Source organism: Pyricularia oryzae, chromosome 2 (assembly GCF_000002495.2).
Source record: "Pyricularia oryzae 70-15 chromosome 2, whole genome shotgun sequence".
NCBI lineage: Eukaryota > Fungi > Ascomycota > Sordariomycetes > Magnaporthales > Pyriculariaceae > Pyricularia > Pyricularia oryzae.
In genome coordinates, this window is record NC_017850.1 from 3,438,437 (window position 1) to 3,458,018 (window position 19,582).

Consider the following 19,582-nt stretch of genomic DNA (forward strand, 5'->3'; position numbering starts at 1 on the left):
GTTCCCATACTCGTCTGGCAGAGCGAGAACCGCCTTGACGGTGTTGGGATGCTTTGAGGAAGGCTCTGTCCATTGTAGGGATCCACATGTCTGCTTTGAAGTTAGCAGCTGCCAAAAAAAAGCCGAGATTCCCCAGCCTGTAGCGTCTTTAGTCTAGCTTTCAGGGGCCACCAGCTCCATTTTTGTCTTGGTGCAGTCTTCTACCCAATGCCTCGACTCTATTCCCCAGCGATCACTCTTCCTCCGATGAAATCCAGATGAGACTTACTGGGTAAGGTATCGACAGAAATTAAGGCTGCAAATGGCCTGAGAGGAGCAACAGGGCGAAAGTCTCTCAGCCAACGTTCTGTACGATTTCGCATTCCGCATGGAAGGCTTTGAGATCGAGATTGGGAAATCGGCTCGCAGCTATCGTAGAGTCGTCTGAGTCGTTTGAGGCTTGGGAAGATCTTTTATTATGATTATCGCTGCCCAACTGCTGGCTCACATCCGGCTTGTGTTTCGCATTTAACCTCCACTTCTCGATGCCCTGTTTCTTTAAATCATCCGGAATGGTATTTACGGTAGGCATTGACAAGAAAAGAAAAGAGGGAAAAGAAAAGAGTAAAGGTTGTACTGTTAGTCCAACTTGAAAAAATTGTTTTTACTATTTCCCCGTCCACAAACCCCGAAAAAGAACCGGCAAAGTCCATCCTCCCAAGTAAATCAAAATAATGGTTTCAAGTCCAAATAAAATGCCTCCCATACAATGAAGCTCCATCAACACCTTATAAAAATCATATTTACCCAGAATCGCACCACAAAATGTTTTACCAGAAAGAAAGAAAAAAAAAGCCAAAGCATCAGGATAGAGTGACAATAAGGTTGTGCCTTATAACGCCAGCCCGGTCCCGTCGCCGGTCCACCTGTAGAGGGCCAGAAGCTCCCTGCGGCGCTGGTGCTGCTCGCCGAGATCCTCAGGGACGCGACCGCGGACTTGGGCCAAGGCACTTCGCATGACCTTGCTGAAATTGCGCTATACATCAAACGGATTGAGTTAGTAAAGAAATGCGCTTGACATGGAAAGAGCCAAAAAGAAAAAAAAAGATTCAGCTGCGATGAGGGCAGGTACTGACCTGGTATTCAGTGTTGAGAGTCACGACGCATGCCTCGTGGGCACGGATGATGGTCTCGCATGCCTTGACCACGCTGGGGCTGGCCTCGCTCTGCAGCTTGTCCGCGATCAACAAGAGGAGGAACGAGCCCTGGAGCAGGTAGATGCCGAAAAAGAAGGGCATAAACTCCAAGCCCGGGTCGAACTCGAGGATGCTGCCGATGGCCTCGGCGGCGTCGACGGCGTGGCCCGTGGCGGTTATGAAGCCCTGGGAGCTGATCCAGAGGTCATTGTCGTCGAGGAGGTTGATGGGATCCCACTTGCCCGTCAGGAGTATGTGCAGGACGTTCATGACGTGCGTGCCGTACGCCAGGACGATGCGCGTCTGGACGTCCGACTCGGTCAGCCGCGACGACGAGGTGGTGTGGGCGCTGTGGGCGACGCTGTGGACCGACAGCGCGGACGGCGTGCCGACGTCGGTGACGCTGATGTTGTCGGCCGAGATGGCCGAGTCGTCGCTGCTGGTCTGCTGCGCTTGCGCTTGCGCATGTGCCTGGGCCTGCGCGGCGGCGGCAGCCTTGGCGGCATCGGCGGCTTGTGCTTGTGCTTGCGCCGCGGCGCTGAGGTGCTGCTGCTCAAAGCGCCGCAGGCTCTGCTCGTACAGCTCTAGGTGGCGGGCGATCTCGGAAGTCTGCTCGTCCCATTCGCTGTGAGAGCGGAAGTTGATGCCGAATCGCGGGTGGTTTCGGGCGTGGTTCAGGTCGACAATCTCGCCGAGTATGGTCATGAGCGGGAGGAAGTAGCCGAATATCCCATGCCCGGTACATTCAAACGATGGGCCTCGGATGAGCGCCGTCTCGCTCTTCTGGCTGCTGCGCCGGTCTTCACCTAGCATATCCGGGTCTGTAACTACTTGGTGAGGCCTAAACTCGCCGTTTTGGTAAGCCGTGTCGTCCAGAGGCTGCAAAAGTCCGTCGCACTCAATATCGAGAAGGAAGAGAGGTCGGTTGTAGCAAAGCGCGAGGTGACGATCGACAATATAGACCAGCCACCAGATCCGCCGCCGCTCCTCTCGTTCCTCGTCCGTGATGACATTGGGTCCTCCACCGAGCGCTTCTGTAGTGTCATCGTTATCGTTGCGCTCGTTGCCGGCCGTGTCAGACATGGCCGAGGGTGCGTTTTGTGGAAGTTCGCGGCCCAGTTTGAGCTCCCTTGCGAGCGACCAAGCAGCGTTCCACCACCTTAGGCTGGCGCCCTTGTATTCGCTCGCAGATACAACAGTCGCCAGGTGAATGTAGGTCACGACGTCATCTAGGGTACCAGCAGCACCAAAAGCTCCCGTCTCTCCTGACAACGCCTCCATGCTGATGGATCCTGGCATCGCAACACCAAGACCCCCCAGGGCAGCACCGTCAATCACGGGGCTGGAAACGGGAGAAACGTCACCCGATGGGGTGTGAATAAGCGGCTTCAGCAAGCTCACAGTCAGCTCAAGGAGCTTCTGGCATATCTTGCCGCGAGCAGAAGGTACGCTGGTCAAAAATGGAGCATCGCTGGTTTGTGCAGCAACCCAGAGGATGCTGGCAAGAAGCGCTGGCTGGCACAGTCGAGGCTTGCTCGGGTGCAGAAACGACCTCTTGCGGAGCACGAAACCCAGGACGTAGGGAGACATTGGGTGCACCTGCGCCGAGGATGAACTCGCAAAGTAGAGGTCGATCAGGTCACATGCCAAGGAAAGCGGAATAATGTTCCCCAGGTGTGGTACGAGAGGATCGAGGACAGGATATCGTAGGTGCTGCGGGTGGCCAGACGCGAGGCCTCCAGAGGTACCGGCTCCGTAGCTGGCACTGCTTTGCTGTTGCATGTGCTGCGAGTGGTACTGGCCGTGCGAAGCGGGAGGTGAGGGTATTGGGAGTCCCCAACCGGGCGACGCCGTCTCTCCAGAGAGTGGGTAAGCGCTCAAGGGGCTGGTGCCAATGCGATATGAGGCTCCGCCACCCGAGTAGCCCGTTGGGCTTTGCGTTTGCAGATATGGAAGCTCCGGGTAGCTTGACATGCCGCCCTGACTCCCATAGCCTCCATGGGCCGCACCACCCATGATGTGAGATGTCGCAGTACCCATACCGCCCTGCCGCTCATATCCGTTATGTACACCGCCGTAGCTGTTGGGGTCGAGGGCGCTGGGGTTGCTCATGGTATGATGCTCTCTGTCGAGAGCCGCCTGTTGGTGGTGGTGTCCACTGATATGTCCTTGGTGATCCATCTCGTCGAGGCTATCCATGCTGCCCATACGCTGGCTCCTCTGCATAGCATCATTGTCGAGATCTTTATCGTCGGGGCTGTGCTGCTCACTGTTGGGGGCGTTGCCGGTGCTGCTGCCGCCGTCGACCTTTTGATCGTCCTTCTTTGTGGTGTTTGCGCTATGTGTCGGTGACTTTTGTCCACTGGATGATCCCGTCGTCGCAGCTTGCGCGGCAGCTTGTTGAGCTAGGTCTTTTCTCGACGCCTTCCCCCGCTTCTTTCTCTCGCGAATGTATTCGCACCCGAGTCCGAATTCTGTACCTGTCAGTCCTTCGCTCCAACTTGACATTGACGAGGTAGTAGTTCCCTCTTACCAATGCAGTGCGCGCAAGGGTGGTTGCCATCGCACTTGGTCCGCAGCTGGTTGCACTGGTCACAGGCCCTGCTAATTCGCCTACGAATCGGTCCGGCTATTCCTGCTGTTCGTACGGCAGGTCCATATGGGTGCTGGCGGTGATGCTTCATGTGCGGCGCGGCTCGGGCGAGGTGGGGGTTATGCACCCCGACATGTTGTTGAAGTTGTTGGAGAGCATAATGGGAGCTCTGACCAAGGCCGTCGAGCCCGTTGTTGTGTAGGTGCCCTTGAGACATATGGCCGTTGGACATGAGTGTGTTGGAAGGCATGGCATGATAGCCTGAAAACCGATGGAGAGGATTAGACAACATTGTGGATCCGTCTAGAATGTCCCTTGCTGGCAAGTCTCTGGGGAAATCAGTGACGCTGATTCAAAGGGATATATGTGGGGATGATGTCAAAGCTCATCCAATGTGATCGGGATGCGCAAGGGGGTGAGTATTGCTTTGCTTTAGGAATGCGGGTGTATGGTTTAAATTCAACAGTCTTTCAGAAGCCGATGAACCAACTTCAAACGAGTGGGTGTAGTTGGTTGAAGTTTGGTTCTGTCGTCGAGACTGGATCAAGATGGTAGGGCAAATTGTATTTGGAAGGCCAGAGGGCATGGGGAAGTGGAGGAGGAACGACATAGATATCTATACTCACAGCTCGCTTAAGGTTCGTCTTTGTTCACCGTTCTCGGGAGAGCCCACGGGGGACGGAAGAAAGTCCTTTGGATTGTTAGCTAGAAGAACATGGACATATTTGGTCGACGGTACTTGAACGGGCCGAAGGCGTGCAAGGAAAAACTTTTGGCGGCGGGGAAGGGGTGAAATGTGAAAGCCAGGCGTAGAGCATGATGATGTGCTGGCCAGCATAGGCCTAGAGGGTAGCAGCTGGAAGTCGATCCTTGAGACGGGGTCGTTGGAGCAGACGGCACGGGGAGAAGGGGGTGGATTCCCAACCCACTTGCGAGGTTGGCAAGCAGGTACCAGTCCAGATACATCTGCACGTAGCAAGAACAGCCATATGCCACATGGCGGGGCTGGGGTACGGGAGGTGTGTACAAGTCCTTCAATATGCAAACGGTGGGACGGCCGACAGGGGTGTGAAGAGCAATCAAAGACAGATTGCCCCCGGCATGAAAAGGAGTTGATCAAGCAGACGGCACCGTACATACCTGGCGACTCTGGAGGGCACGGATCCGATGAGTGAAGATCTGGAAACTCCTAACTTCCGAACAGAAGCATTGAGCTTTTCGAGGGCCGGTGGTTGAGCAGAGAGACAAGAGGCGCGCGCTCTCCGGGTTCTGCAAGCTCCTTGTTCCACTTGTATGCGATGGAAACCCGGGGGTATGTGGAAGAAGTAACTTCCAAGGCGTCCCTCTGATGAATTCGGACGGTATCGAAGCCTCGGAGAGGCTGAATTGCTCGCTATCTGCTGCGTAGGCACTGTACCTTTTTTTTATGATTTGCCCTCTTCTGACTTGACTGTCTAAGGACAATGAACGAGTGGTCTAAAATGCTCCGAAATGCCCAACGCGGCTCTTTCGCAAGCCGTGTGTATCAAAGATTCACCTCGGTTTATCTAGACCTTGTCTGGCTCAGAACCCCAGGGACGACTAGGCCGAAAGGGCTCAAGGGATTCTGATGGTCCGACAGCAATTTATCAGAGGTCGGCAATCGTACAAGAAGGACCTTCGTCTTGTTGTGTGCTAACTCGAGGTCGTCGCCTTGGCATGCATTCAGGCCAGAAGTGGTAATGTAATGTGTACTCGGTGCGGAGCAGCTGTTAATGCTGAAGCCGAACTCGATTGGAGAAGTACGAATGCTGGGTCCTCGCACCCAGGGGCAATATCGAAGAATATCACGTTTATATTGAATGAACAATATAACAGACGAGAGGGCGGGGTGACAAGAAGGGCGGGGAAATTAAAACAGAAGTGCGTGCCGCGAGCATGAAAGTGTGTATATGTGTGAGGAGGGATCTTATTTGGAGTTTGGTATTATTATTTTTCTTCTTTCTTTTCGTCCGCCCTCTCCAGAGTCACGAAACGTCCGGGGGAGTCTTTTTCTGGGCAGCCAAATCTTCCAGCCTACCCCTCCATTCTCTGGGGAGAGGGATGGACCGACAGTCATTAAAATTGGGTGGGAAACCATTGATTCCGCCTGGTAGTGGCTGGCTCGCGTAGCAACGTACAGTAGCTGATGTCAGTAAGGCCCGCTTCTGGAACCAGACTCTTCGTTCGGCAGGGAACAGGGGCGGGAGGAGGGCCTAGAGGAGGCGTGGTGATAGCATGGGATGCTTGCTGCTACTGTACCATGTACAGTACAGCACAGTAGTACAAATTACTGGGGGGGGGGGTGGTGGTGGTGTTCGTGGTTGGAGAAACCCTGGGTCAGCAAAGCTGCACTGCACCCTCTCCAGCGAAAATGCATGTTTGTACCAAACCTACGGCCCGGCTGGACGGGCGGTCTCAACCGTGACTGAAAATAAATGTTTTTGCTCAAGTTTCTGAACAAGAGAGAAATGGAGTCAGGATATGCATTCCCGAAGGCAGAGCTTTTTTTTTTTTTTTTTTTTTGTGATCATTACAAAGAAAATGAAGCCAGGGCATGGCATTACTGGAAGTAGAGTGCAGCTTTGTCATCGTTACAAAGCTTTCCTGCTCAGCCATGCTCACCGAGGTAGACTGATCATGGGGACAAATGCCACATAGAGGGATTGGAGAGTCAAAATAATAAGCTTGTCGTTCATTTGGTTCATCTTGGAGAGCGGCAAACCACGTCAGTCTCAGTCGACCCCATAGTCAAATTGAGTTAACCAATGTCAACTCAGCAGATCTCGAGCAAACGTTCGCTTAGGGCAAAGCTGTGGCCCACTTGGGCCGGGTGGTTGTCCAGGGTCCCCTCGAATGTTGTGACTGGAGGAAGCCAGAATTGAGCTTTTGCGGGAAGAGAGCGGAGGGGGGTGAGGAGCACCAAGTGCTTTCATAGCTCCCTACCGTACAGTGTACAGCATATCATAGCCCTGTCTGTCTGAAGCATCCCTGCTTGAGGGTACCCACCACTTGGCGGTGTACCACGGGAATATAATGGCGGCACTCGGGCTGTCTCTCGCCGACGGCAACCAGCACCATCTTTGATCCGCGGGTGGACAACAGTCTGCTGTGGTTTTTGTTAGGTAACAGAAGATAATGAAAAGGAGAAATGTGCGTTTTGTTAAAAGCCCCGTCGTTTGAAGGTTTGGATGCTGGGAGAGACAGAGACAAGAAGAGAAAAAAAAAAGAAAAAAAAGGAAGGTCCAAAGGAAAATGTCTGCTTTACACGTGACATGAGCCGGCAGCGTTACATTGCCTAAAGCTGCACTGTACATGCTGGGGCGAGCTAGCTAATGAGAGAGAGAGAGTAATCCCACCAAGCAAAAGCTTGGAATTCAGGAACTTTGAGAACTACCCCGACCTAGCTCGCTAGTCAGGAAAAACGACGGCTATTTTGTCCCTGTTGGATATAGCTACTTTGTAATTATGATGTTGGCTTTCGAGTCGCAGATTCTTGTCAGAGATTTTCATTCGCTAAACGTACTGCGTCAAGCTGCGTGGTTCGAGACGGTCGCCCCAAGGAAAAAAGAACCCGTTCGTTCTTTTCAGACGGCGCGTGGGTGTACGCGTTCAGCTTTCAAAACTTACCTGGTACTGCCTTGCACATGTCTTTATAGTACTCATCCTTGTGGTGTTTAAACTATGCCGACCAAGGCGCATCCTTGGTCCTCACCTAGGTGGGAAATACGGACACCGCACGTGGTAAATTCAATTGTCGAAAAAAAGGGTTTTGTTTGCGGTTTTCCTTTTTCATGTGGAATCGAGAGGCTCTACGAACTTTCTAGAGGTTATTGATATCGGACAAGGTGGTAGGCTGGTCTATCGAACGTGACTGATGGATGCATGTGCACTTGGAGCGGTTAATGTCAATTTGAACCCTTAGCTGCCGCCAGGTATTAGCTCTGATGCAGGTCCCATGCCTGCATATCATTACTTGTCGATTTAACACTAATAATGTTCGTCTCTCTTGCCCCACCCCCTGCTACTAGCAACGTCTGGTGATAGATGTGTCCAGACATATTGTGGTGTTGAGGTAATCTAAAACCAGGGCCAGTTGAGCATGCGCCAATAGGTTATCTCAATTAAGAGCCGAGTGGATGGCCGCGGGAGAGGAAAATAAAAAGAGGGCAAAGAAATAGTAGAAACGAAACTCTTCCAGAAGCCGTGAGCAGCCGTCGCCAATCTGCTTCGTCGTCGTCCATATGTTTGAAACCAGCCAACCTTCCAAGATTTCACAGGGGCTTGCGCACTAACAAACATCATGCAAGCTAGCATCGTATCCCGAACTGGATCGACCTTGAAATTCACATACAGCAGGATGAGGTTAGGGAGCCCGGAAGGTCCCAAGGCCGAGTTGGCTTGATTCGTTCAGTAAACTGACTGTGTCACAGCAGTGTCATGACGGCAATGGAGTATTTTCTCCGACCAAGGGTAGGTGGTATTAATGGATTGATGAATTTCCTCTTCATACTCAACGCCACTCGTCGGCAATTTGTTTTTTTGTCTTGAAATTCGATCATCTCACGGCACCTCAATATGCTAGAATGACGTTGTGTGGCTGTACCAAACGTGGTGAAGAATTGTTTTCGTGTGACGATGCCGCCTCGATGACCGTGATGACTTGGGGAAAGCTGCTAGGCTAGCTATTGTAGGTAAGAACACTGCATACCGGCGGTTGTGCCGCTTCCCCAGATTCGCAAAACAGCCCACTTTTGGCTCAGTTGAGGGAGTGGATCTGAAGTGGAACCCCGGTCATATGGGTGGCTGACCGATCGGAAGGGCTTTCCTCAACGGCCGTCGGACCGTCGTTCCCTCGATCAATTTTCTCCCGCACGACCCAGCATTGGAGGATACACGAATCCATCAATGGACCCCAAACAAGAACATTAGAAGCTTGCCGTTGCATCGCTTTGGAGTTTGCCGATGGAATTCCTGTTGAGAACAAATACCCAAGTACATGACTTCGGCAGTGCTCGTGACTACTCACAAATGGGCATTGCCAAGGATTACCTCGGAGTCTTTTGCGACCATGATCTCCACCAAGCCTTGCAAAACGATCGTCAAAGATTGTGTAGGGTCATGGCATGAGGCAGGAGGTAGGTACCTACAACGGCCCAGCCTGATTGTTGACAGGCTGTAGGGCTGGCCGAAAAAGAAAGTTCCAAGGTAATGCATAACCCAATCAAGAAAATAACGAGTAGCAAAAGCGACGAAAAGGAACACAAAGCAAACATACTTTCTCCTCAGAGGTCTTGATATCCCCGTTACCCGTCCGTCTTGTGGCTTACCGCCCCGAAGACTCCGCAATTGGTAGCAGTTGGAGGCAGCTTGACGATGAACAATTGTGACTTCCCCGCCGAATCGAATGCACACCACCCAACACGGCAGCTATATTTTATGCAGCGCAACACACCATTAACTACTGGGCCAATGTTTCAGGTTTCACAAGTTGACTATGCTCGGAAAGTGCCGTTTAGCATCGTCTGCAAACAGCAGACCATACTAGCGGTTTTATTTGCGCCTCATCTGTCCACAAAAAAAGCGGCAACTCGTGTTTACACACCTCGGTATACAAGATGACTACCGCTTCGGGGAATATGACTACCGCATAGCAGATAAGATGCCCGCCTGCTATAAAACTCTGTTCAGTAGGGCATTGTTTTACGGCAACATGCCGCGGCATGACTTGAACCCTCCCTGGCACGGACACATTTTTTCCGAGATTTTCGGGTGCCCACGGATGAGGTTGACAAACGAGGTAAATTGAGTCGAGAATCAAGCAGCTCTGCAGCTCGAAAATATGACTACCCCGCTTGGTCGATTATACTGCTTATGTACTGCCTGCAGTAGCCCGAGTCGAGATGCTGCCGGAGACTATCAACGCTCCGGCCGAAGTTTGGTACCGAAAACTTCAATGGGTGTCGTCCTTTGCCCCAACTACCAAGCTCTTTTAGGAGTCTGGGGTTTGCGCTGCGCAGGGCCAATCGCACAATGTAGAGACCAGGCTCAGCCAGCCAGCTAATACTGGATGGTACTCCCAGCACATCAGCACACTTCTTACCATTTGGGTTACCGGCAGTTTAACTGCAATCATGGAGCTATGGCGGCTGTGTCACACTCCATGTTCAGGGTGTGCCCTAAATAATTATGCGCTGTCTACTAGCCGATTTGGAAAGTCGATCAGCCTTCCGCGCGTCTATTATGGGGAATTGTTTTGAGTCTGCAGAGGCTACTGATCGTCTTGAACGGACATGCAAATGATCACAAGCTCTGCCCACATAGGCAAGTATCAACCGACCGTTCCCACAGGACGTCATTAGACCCCCAAGACCCTCGAAGGGTTTGGCTTGCTGGGCTTGCAATGCAGGGATATCGGACGGGATGCACAAAGCTAACCTACAATGGAACTGTGGCTGAACCTTGTGCATTTAGGTACAGTATATGCTCGGAGGAGGATTCCGTGCATGAGGAAAAGAAAGAAGCAAAAGAGTCCGATGTAACTTGTGGCAAACCTGGTCAGCAAGCGCCGCCTCATCGTTGCCGCGGGATTCAGGTTCAACCCAAGTGCTATTTGCCGCAGATACTACCGATCCTTTTGAGCACTCAAGGCACCCTCTTGGAGAAAATGTCTAAAGACTCCCGCAAGTGCTTTACCCACATGACACAGGTTTCTCGGAGCTCGATCGCGGGACTTTTTTTATTCTATTTTTGCGGGCCGTTCTCGATCCAGGGGTAGCTCGTCGGAAGAAAGGGGAAAGAAATAAACGAGTACAAAAACCACGTGCCGGGTAAATCATGCAGCACCTGCTAACAAGACAGCAGAGAAATAGAGGCTGGCTTGCAGGATCCGGGCAGCAGTGTTAATATTAATATCCACACTTGCCTGATTCAGCTTTGCAGGCAACACAGCTGCTGACGTCGGCAAATCCGCAAGGCACCTAATTACCTACCTCTTTTTCTCTCTCTCTCAGCTGCAGGCACCAGATATTGCAAGCATGTGGGCGACCTTGGGTACGAGACGCGGGGGAGTCCCCTACTATACTCACCGGAAGTCTATGGCGGACTTTGATTAGTCGTTAATCAAAATTTCAATATCGAGCCGCCAGAGACATGGCCCAAACGTCCCGTCGAACCCGAAACAAGAAAAGAGGAAAACGAAAACTCTATCATCCAGGTTCAGCTTCTTGCATCACGACTGCAACGTGGCGTTGGATCGCCATCATCACCAAAAAGTCTAAATCATATCGACGATGGCACATCCTTCAAACTAGATTCTGACGCATCTGTGCCATTTTTTTCAGCGTCGTTCTCACAGCAATCTTACCTTGCCTATCTCGCTACTGAAAGAGACTTAGATGAAGTACCCTCCATTCATTAAAGCCATGCTCGTAAACCGGCTACATGGGATCTGACTAGCTGCTGGCCAAGTCTGGGGCAATTGTGGGTTTTGGGGCACTCGCTCTGATCCGCAAACTTTGCCTACCTAGACCAACCGCTTTACCACCGGTAGCTTCGCCAGCTTCGAAATTGCCAAAGATCAACGAGTCCTGCATCTCGCCACCGCAATATCTCTACGGTCCGGGGCCCATCGTCCAGCTCTGCTTGGCCACGTCTAGACGAGAGTCTGTCTGCCGTGGCTAGCCGGTTCTCTTGACTTGGCCAGCAGGAATAATGAGCTCGACATTCGAGGCTTATTTAACATTACTACCCGCAAGGCTCAGTTCGAGCTGTCAAAGGTGTCCCAGTCCCATGGTACTGTGCCTTTGATAGGTAGCGGAAGTAGGCACACACGGACATAGTACCACCTCGGCCCTCTCGAAAAAAAGAAAAAGGTTTCATTCGGAGATCTAGGCTATCGAGCATTTTTTTTTCTTTTTCGTCCATTTCTTTCAGTCTGCAGTATGAGATTGCAGAAAGAGACATCGAACCCCCCCTCTGAACACGGATACAAGCTCCGCCTCAGGTTGCAGCGAGCCAGGGGCCAAGCAGCGGCACTTGGCCGGCGTCCTCCATGATCGCTCCGAATGACACCCTGAATAGGAACTGCGGGGAAAAACCCTTTTTTTTCTGACCGGTTTGCTGTTGCATTTCCCTTTGACCCTACTGTGCACACATGCACACACTCGTTTTCTATTTTTTTGTTCTTCACGAAAAGCAAGTGCAAAAGGACACCTGACCCCCCAACCACACACCCCCTTGTTCCTCGATGGACGGTTGGACATCGTCCCGTCTGAGCCGGGCGAACCACAAGACTTGTGATTATTCTCTCCCAGAAAAAAAGTGCACCAAAGGCTTGTGGCCCAAGTGCCCCTTCCCATGGGAGCTTCACCTCGCCACCCAATCATTGACGTCGACTATTCCGAACAAGTGTCCACGTTCTGGCAAGAACTGGGTCGCTTAGTGAGAGGCCCCCGTTTGTCAGTCTTGGGTTGTTTTTTTTCGCAGTTGGACAAGATTTGGCGTACATGGTCAAAATGTGGCCACACTAGGCGAGGCCCTTTTTTTGCGTTTTTTTGTTGTTGTTATTATTATTATCATATTTGGTGAATGGTGTCCACCGCCCTGCCTGCGAGACGCTATTTTCGTTCAATTTTCGTTCACGTTTGGAGACGGCATAACTATTTTAGAATGCGGAGAGGTATACAGGAAATCATGCAGGTCAGCTTTTCTTTCTTTTTTTCTTTTGTTTTACTTGATGCCAATGCTCTCTGGCCCCCCGCATGTCTTGACATGTCAGCTTGATGCATTACGATGAAAGGGGGACCAATATTTGGAGTTTGCCTTTTTTTCCGTCCACGCTCAAAAAGAGAGGATAATGGCCCCTCTAGGATATATCATGTGCCGCTCGTCTGAGACGACCAGGCCAAGCTTAAATGTGTCCTACTGTTGACGGGAGGAAGTTGTTGATGATATCAAGAAGCAAAAAGCTGGCCATGCCGTCTTTGCGATTTGATACAATCAAGGTCTTGGCCAGTCATGCAGGGGTTTTGCTCAGATCATTCGGATGGGTAGTGATCGCGGGAAATGCCCCCAAAGAGTCATTCATGCGTACCAACCATGTACTTGATATGGTTTAGCTTGAAACTTTGTGTCGTCATCCAGTCCGCGCTTTCTGATCAAACCACTCGGAGCACTTTCAGAATCCTGGGGAAGAAGATCATGCTTTCTTTTCTTAGCATTAGGTCATTTCATGTTTTGACAGCCTTGTTTGCTACGTTGATAGCGCTGCTTTTTGCCTTTCCAGGGTATTTGCAAAACATCGGCCATCTTTTTTCTTGGAGTCCTCCACTGTTGATCTTGTGCGTCTTCTTCCCCAGATTTTCATCGTAGACTTTTTCTTTGCGATATGCATGGCACCCTGGAGAGGACCCTTGATTTTCCATTGCAAGGCTGATGCAAACAGATCGAACAAGGGGAGGCTGACAGGATGATATGTCACATTTGTCATGTTGTTTCTTTTCTTCTTATATCAGACCTCTGATAGCCCATCTCGGAGAGTAATCGCAGTGTTTTCTGACCTTTGCTCTCCCATTTCAAAACGTTGTGTTTGGGTCTCTTCGAGTGGGCGACGCTCAGGCTCGGATGCTACATAATTCTCAATGCCGGGCCGCGTTTCTGCGACCATCTAGCTGCTGTGCGGTTACAATCTGAGCTCGCCCTCTACACGACTTAACCCCAGATCTGAAGAGGATGATCCGGCAGTGGATATGCAATGGTAGGGCCTTTAGACCTAGGAGACAATACCTGCCTATGTAGTTAGGGTATTGAGGGGTGGATTTCACTTCCTACTATGGCAGTATGGTAAAGAGGTATACAGCCAAACAGACCAAATGAGGGTTGTACAAACTCTTCACTTCTTCATCTGCCACATCGATCCGCTGCTGTCCAAGAGTTTGTAGCTTTTCACTCACCCGGTGACCAGGACTAGGACTACCGGACGTTTACTTTCCAACCAAAAGGCAAGACTACCATTACCACAGCTGCACTGATAACTTCCTCTCCCAGTGGCGAACCCCTACATCGGACAGAGGGTGTACTTGTCAAACGGGAAGAGGAATCGTCCAACAGGCATGTTCCCTGTTGCGACTGGCTACCTTTCATCCCTTCTCTTGGTGGGCCAAAACAAAGTAGCATTCCCAGCACAAAGTCTACCTCCATCTTCCCGCCCCACATCCCGAGGTCTATCATGGCCACATGAGCTGGCACTCTACATCGCTGCCGCCAGCGTCCCGTGGCTACGCCTGCCAATTTCTGCAGTAGCAAAGAGGTGCTGCCAAGAGCTGGTTTTGTCGCAAGTCGACGGCTCCTAATCCACAGCAAAAGCGCACAACAAACAGCCCACGGCGCCTCTTTTGTCACAGCGCGCCTGCAGCAGCTTGGTCGTGTGGCTCTTTGCCCGGCAAGCCGCATGGGACGCCACCTTTCCGAACCATATACTACAACCTTGACGAAAGGGATGCGGTGGCGTCGATTGGTGTAGCTCATAGCTGTCTACGTATCGCCCTATTCTATGGGGCATATATGCTCCTCGAAAGGGACTCGCTGGGTTGCATGCCGTCCCATCCAAGGCCACGGAGACCTGCTCCCCTGGCTTACCCAGTGCGGCATCCATGCCAGGCTGAGGAGCAAGATCGACATCGTTTGCACTGCCACGCTTTCCCATACTTCTAGAAAGAAATCTGAGACGGTTCCTGGGAGGGGTGTGGTATATGAACCAAACCGCGGAGGTTTCTCGTCCCAAGCTACAGATGATCAAGCGTGGAGATTGCCTCCCGCCCGCTGCCGTCCATCCCATTAGCTTTGATTATATTATTCACTGTTGACTGATTCCCCAAAAGGGAAAATGAGATGGGACGGAGATGGTTCCATGAGACCGATCCGATGATTTACAAGGGGTTCAGACGACAGCTTTTGATTCACTTCAGCCGCCATCCATATTGCAGGCACCACAAAGTAGATGACCGTTGGAAAAAAAGATGCGAGATGAAGGGGGCAGTTGGTACTGTCGAAATTCGTTAGTGAGGCCGTTAATCGCTCGTCGAAACATTCCTTTCTGTCATGCTTCGGAGTCTTTGTCGGCTTGTACGTGTCTTGTCGTTACGAGAATAGTTGACTATGCCGCAAACAGTGGCGCTATTGCCATAGTCTACTTGAGATCAAATGTGCCTCAGAGCTGCATTTGAGTGTCTACTGCGTCAAAAGTGTCAATATTCAGTCGCGAGGCCTTTTTTTTTTTTGTCTCGTTTTGCCTGTGGAAAACATGTAGATGTTAATTTGGGCATTGGTTCAGATGCTTTTAGGGGCGGCAGTCAAGTTGAGCCTCAAATGGGACCGTATTTCCGGCCTTTTATATGGTGCACATATCTCAGGTATATAAACGCTTGGATGTGTTTGCTTGGGCAAGTATATTAGTATAGTAGCCTAGTGTCCATGGTAAGAGAATTTGGGATGGCCCACGTGCTCTCGGCCAAGGCTCCTGACCAACGCCGCCGTGCGACACTTTGTCTTTTTTAACATATTAAGAGTATACGCTAAAGGTTGTTTGCAATGTTTGACAGGAATCGGCAACTGGAAATAGAAATTCTCCGAGCCTAGCTCCGACCCGTGATGGTCAACTTTGTACAACTTTCCAGATGGGTACAAATTAAACTTGGTTTGTTTTTGGGCTTGTGAAACCTGCTTGACAATTTAGTAGCCGTGGCTGTCATTTAGATCACTCCTGACTACGTGTTGGTATTCATGAGGTTAATTCATTGGGGATGTGCTTGGTGATACTGCCCAAGTCGGTCGCGATTTCGTTCAGAGGCAACTCAAATGCAACCCTTGTCTAGATCCCCTAAGCTCAATCAAATCTCATGAATTTCTTTCTGCCTCACCAGTGCAACATGAGCTGGCTCTTATTAAGACATGCAAATCGGTCTTTTCTTGATGCCCAAAATAGACAAAGTCAAACCGAGCAAGTGGCCACTTGGCAGAAGCTGCTGGTTGTGCAGTCGCAAGCGTTGGTGTGTTTGTCATCGAAATCGACTTGGGCAGGTAGGTCCCATGTGGGATGGACAAGATGGAAACAAATCAATCCAACCACGACGCCCCTTGTCGGAGTCGACGATCTATCTTGATTGGACTACTGCGTACCTAGATTACAGAAATTGGGTCCACATCCGCCCACATGCCGGGTGGGATCCTTACAAACTCGGAATGCAGTACAAGAGCAGCCCTAGAGATGCTGGTATGAGATCCGTTAACAAGCTTTTCGTATCTGAATAAGCACGCTGCAATCTGGGGAGAGATCTTCGAAGGAGCCTGGTCAAATTTGTAAGTTTTGAGAAGTTGGATCCAGATTGAATGCCTTTGTCATGTACAATGCAACAGCATCTTCTCAACGCCCTCTAGCTTGGCACCTCCGTCTTCGGAAGCCTTAACCGGCTGTGCAGGGTATCATTTTTGGCGGGACCCTTAATCTGGCAGCACTTTTTTTCCCATTTCTTTATATAACCCAGGGTCGTTCGCCCGTGATGATGGCGTCGACACCTGTTTGTACATGATATTCTTATTCTTGTCTTGTAACTCTCGGCACCATCTACTTTACCAAGCAGGCATTGTTCTCCTGCCCAAGCTGCCCTGAACATGACAGAAGCATCCACGCACGACGACAAGATGGCAGAACAATCTGGCATCAGAACCGACGTCCAAGCGGTCCCGCAAGCCGTGGGTGCCGTCGCTCCCGTCCCAACACCCACAGCTTGGACGGAGAAGTCCTCTGGTCAAACAAACGACCAACTCTCAGCCGTCGAACAAGGGCCCCAAGACGATGCCGTCGCCCCTCTCCGGAAACGCAGCAGGCTGGGGGAGCGTCCGGCCGTCTTCAAGACCACGGTGCACGAAGTCCTCTTCGTCTTCATGGCGACGTCGGCGGTCATGTCGTGGTCGTTTTTGGTCGGCGCCGTCGCCACCGTGACGGCCCAGATCGGCCACGACCTCGGCATGTCGCAGGGCGAGATCACCTGGATCGCCGCCTCGACCTCTCTCACCGCCGGCGCCTTCCAGCTGGCCCTCGGACAGCTCGCCGACCTCCTGGGCCGCCGCCTCATGTTCATCAGCGGCCTGGCCTCCTTCTCCCTCTTTGCCGTCGTGGCGGGCTTCGCCCAGAACCCCTTCTGGATGGACATACTCTGCGGCTTCCTGGGCATCAGCACCGCCATGATGGTTCCCCCCGCCATCGGCATCCTCGGCGCGTCGTACGCCCGGCCGTCCAAGCGCAAGAACATTGCCTTCTCGGCCTTTAGCTCCGGAAACCCCGTCGGTTTTGCGCTGGGCAGCATCCTGGGCGGCGTGGCGGCCAAGGTGTTCAACTGGAGGGCCATCTTCTTCATGATCGCCATCATCTGGGGCGTGCTCGCCGTGGTTGCCTTTTGGGTCGTGCCGAGCGTCGAAGCCTTTGACGACGAGGCAGGCAGCAGCGGCGTGGACGGTCCCGCCAAGGCTGCGCCGTCCACCGGTGCTCAGCTGCGCGATTTCTTCCGCAAGTTCGACACGCTGGGCGCCGCCCTCACGCTCTTCGGCACCGGCTTCTTCACGGCCGCCATTACGCTGGCTCCACACGACGGTTGGGCCGCGCCCCAGGTTCTGTCGCTGCTCATCGTGGGCTTCGTCATGATCTGCGTCTTTTTGTACTGGGAGACGTACTGGCCTCACCCCCTAATGCCGCCCAAGATCTGGAAGGACAGGAACTTTTCTCTCGTACGTTTTCCTCTGACCCCCTTCTGAACCTCTACCGGATTCTGGCGCTAATCATCTCCCGTCTCACAGCTCATCGCTTCGCTCGTGCTCGGTATCATGGCTTTCAACTCGTCGTCCTTCTGGCTGTCGCTGTTCCTCCAACAAGTGCAGAGCCTCGACTCCCTCGAGGTCGGCGTCCGCCTGCTGCCTCAGACCATCGCCGGACTGACCTGGAACATCGTGGCGGGGGTTCTCCTCCACCGGGTCAACAATACGATCCTCCACGGGATCGGTGCTGTCGCGTACCTTGTCGCAAACCTTCTGCTGTCGTTCATGAGGCCCGATTCGAGCTATTGGGCTTTTATCTTTCCGTCCCTCATCATCCAGGTCATTGGTGCCGATTTCCAATTCAACGTGGTGAATGTAAGCTGCCAAAGATCACCAATATCGAGCCTCTATTTCCCCGCTGCAGGAGGCTCGAAATATGAAAACATTTAAAACGGACACTGACCGGCAAACCCCCCAACTCTCAGATGTACGTGATGCAGTCTCTCCCATCCCACCAGCAAGCGCTCGCGGGAGGCATCTTCAACACCATGGTCCGCCTCTGCTCGACCCTGGCTCTGGGAATTTCCACGGCCGTCTACGGCGGCGTGGAGCAGACAGAGGCGGGGAGGCAGGATCCCATGCTCGGCTACACCCGGGCCTTGCAGGTGTCGGTTGCGCTTGCCGCCGGCGGCATACTCTTTGTGCCCTTTATCCGCGTCGGGACTCAGGGCAACGACAGGTTCGAAGACGATGGCGAGGAGCAGGTTGTTAGTGAAAAGAAGTGATCGCCTCTGGGGTTTGAGATTACGATTCCCTGTGGCAATTCGCTACGTAATCCTCATGGAAGTACCAGTTGCGATTGGCCTTTGGGGTCTGCATATACGGAAAGGCTCGACAGGTGGAGGACACAGTCTCCGTCGTTGTGCCATAATAGGCATGAAGTTTTGGATTCAGACGCAAAAGATACCCGATAGCATGTTGTATATTTCTAATTAATTCCTACATAATGACCGTTCAATCTGCAGCTGTCACATCTTCTTCTTTTTCTTTTTCTTTCGGCTCGCAAATGCAAGCTTACCGTTGGGTAAACACCCCAAAAGATCTAGAAGGACACATCATGGTCACCGAGGCGCAGTGAGTTGATATGACGTATCCTGTTAGTCCTCCATCCATAAAAGCTAGAAAAGCTCAGCACGAGACAAAAACGGAGCCTTCTTTATCTGCCAAACAGTTGCGGAAAAAGACTCTCTGTCGGCAAGTCGCAGATATACATCTATGCAAACCGAGATAGACAGGCACTGCCACTTTTCCAGAGGCAGTTCTAGCCTAGTAAAACCCACGCCGCGGGCGGACGTCCCAACGAGAGGCATCTCTGACGCAGCCTCCGGTACAATAACATGTGAGCTAGCCGACCCCCGAGGTTTCGAGGGTATGCAAGGCAAGATTATACGAGGACGGACCCTTTGCAGCTTCTTGGGAAGCAGGGACAAAACTGCAGAATCACACCCAAGACCCTCAAAAATGTCCGCGGAACCGAAGCGTGAAAGCGTCGCGAGTATCGACGGGAATTTCCAGTATCAGGTTGTCAGGCCGACCCCCATAGCCGGTGGGAAAAAAACACGATATGACTTGAAATGTCATGAGACATGACCACACACTCTCTGCAAACGCCAAGGTGACCAATGGGGGGATATGCACTTGTGTGAGACAAAGGCAGCAAATAGTAGCAGCCATACGGGATGCCACTCTTTTCTAGGTTTTTTCTTTTTTCTTTCAACAACAAGTATTTCAGGTACTGTCTCAACAACCACTATTCTCTTCTTTGGGGAGGTGGAAGGGTTTTACCCAGTGCAAAAAAAAAGACCTGTTGCAAGAAAACCTGAAAGAGGACGTGTGAAGACGATGTTTTGGGGCGGGATCCACTTGCATCAGGGCAGTCGAAGGAAACAAGAGAAAAAAATCGGTTTCCGCGGGAGGTTACCCTTTG

The 19,582-nt window shown here is 51.9% G+C and overlaps 6 protein-coding genes across 6 annotated transcripts; 3 read left to right on the plus strand and 3 right to left on the minus strand.

The window, feature by feature from the left end:
• Positions 1–434: 434 nt before the first annotated feature.
• Positions 435–5,869, minus strand: MGG_01414 (transcriptional activator xlnR). The gene is made up of 5 exons (XM_003714312.1): positions 4,909–5,869; positions 4,395–4,459; positions 3,709–4,095; positions 1,116–3,649; positions 435–1,015 (listed from the first exon to the last, which is right to left on the minus strand). Exons 3-5 carry the CDS (start codon positions 4,058–4,060, stop codon positions 872–874), a joined length of 3,030 nt encoding a protein of 1,009 aa, XP_003714360.1. The 5' UTR covers positions 4,061–4,095; positions 4,395–4,459; positions 4,909–5,869; the 3' UTR covers positions 435–871.
• A 693-nt stretch (positions 5,870–6,562) lies between these two features.
• On the minus strand, positions 6,563–6,971 carry MGG_15692 (uncharacterized protein; the record flags this gene model as incomplete). The annotated part of the gene is made up of 2 exons (XM_003714313.1): positions 6,792–6,971; positions 6,563–6,672 (listed from the first exon to the last, which is right to left on the minus strand). The coding sequence occupies exons 1-2, from the start codon at positions 6,865–6,867 to the stop codon at positions 6,563–6,565; spliced, it is 186 nt and encodes a 61-aa protein (XP_003714361.1). The 5' UTR covers positions 6,868–6,971.
• Positions 6,972–7,933: 962 nt separating this feature from the next.
• MGG_14779 (uncharacterized protein) lies at positions 7,934–8,354 on the plus strand. The gene is made up of 2 exons (XM_003714314.1): positions 7,934–8,151; positions 8,220–8,354. Exons 1-2 carry the CDS (start codon positions 8,090–8,092, stop codon positions 8,335–8,337), a joined length of 180 nt encoding a protein of 59 aa, XP_003714362.1. The 5' UTR covers positions 7,934–8,089; the 3' UTR covers positions 8,338–8,354.
• Positions 8,355–13,735: 5,381 nt separating this feature from the next.
• Positions 13,736–14,466, minus strand: MGG_15693 (uncharacterized protein; the record flags this gene model as incomplete). Its single annotated transcript, XM_003714315.1, has 2 exons — positions 13,736–13,843; positions 14,425–14,466. The coding sequence occupies 2 exons, from the start codon at positions 14,464–14,466 to the stop codon at positions 13,736–13,738; spliced, it is 150 nt and encodes a 49-aa protein (XP_003714363.1).
• A 1,833-nt stretch (positions 14,467–16,299) lies between these two features.
• Positions 16,300–18,625, plus strand: MGG_01417 (uncharacterized protein). The gene is made up of 3 exons (XM_003714316.1): positions 16,300–17,568; positions 17,638–17,970; positions 18,081–18,625. The coding sequence occupies exons 1-3, from the start codon at positions 16,456–16,458 to the stop codon at positions 18,378–18,380; spliced, it is 1,746 nt and encodes a 581-aa protein (XP_003714364.1). The 5' UTR covers positions 16,300–16,455; the 3' UTR covers positions 18,381–18,625.
• Positions 18,626–18,712: 87 nt separating this feature from the next.
• Positions 18,713–19,139, plus strand: MGG_15694 (uncharacterized protein; the record flags this gene model as incomplete). The annotated part of the gene is made up of 2 exons (XM_003714317.1): positions 18,713–18,729; positions 19,004–19,139. 2 exons carry the CDS (start codon positions 18,713–18,715, stop codon positions 19,137–19,139), a joined length of 153 nt encoding a protein of 50 aa, XP_003714365.1.
• Between the last annotated feature and the right edge of the window lie 443 nt (positions 19,140–19,582).

Bases quoted from the DNA above. Each gene is read 5' to 3' on its own strand.
- MGG_14779 (XM_003714314.1), top strand. From the start codon at position 8,090: ATGCAAGCTAGCATCGTATCCCGAACTGGATCGACCTTGAAATTCACA. The intron at 8,152-8,219 runs GTTAGGGAGCCC...ACTGTGTCACAG, and splicing joins TTCACATACAGCAGGATGAG to CAGTGTCATGACGGCAATGG.
- MGG_01417 (XM_003714316.1), top strand. From the start codon at position 16,456: ATGACAGAAGCATCCACGCACGACGACAAGATGGCAGAACAATCTGGC. The intron at 17,569-17,637 runs GTACGTTTTCCT...CCCGTCTCACAG, and splicing joins AGGACAGGAACTTTTCTCTC to CTCATCGCTTCGCTCGTGCT. The intron at 17,971-18,080 runs GTAAGCTGCCAA...CCCAACTCTCAG, and splicing joins TCCAATTCAACGTGGTGAAT to ATGTACGTGATGCAGTCTCT.
- MGG_01414 (XM_003714312.1), bottom strand. From the start codon at position 4,060: ATGTTGTCTAATCCTCTCCATCGGTTTTCAGGCTATCATGCCATGCCT. The intron at 3,650-3,708 runs GTAAGAGGGAAC...TGACAGGTACAG, and splicing joins CCCTTGCGCGCACTGCATTG to AATTCGGACTCGGGTGCGAA. The intron at 1,016-1,115 runs GTCAGTACCTGC...TTTGATGTATAG, and splicing joins CTCTCAACACTGAATACCAG to CGCAATTTCAGCAAGGTCAT.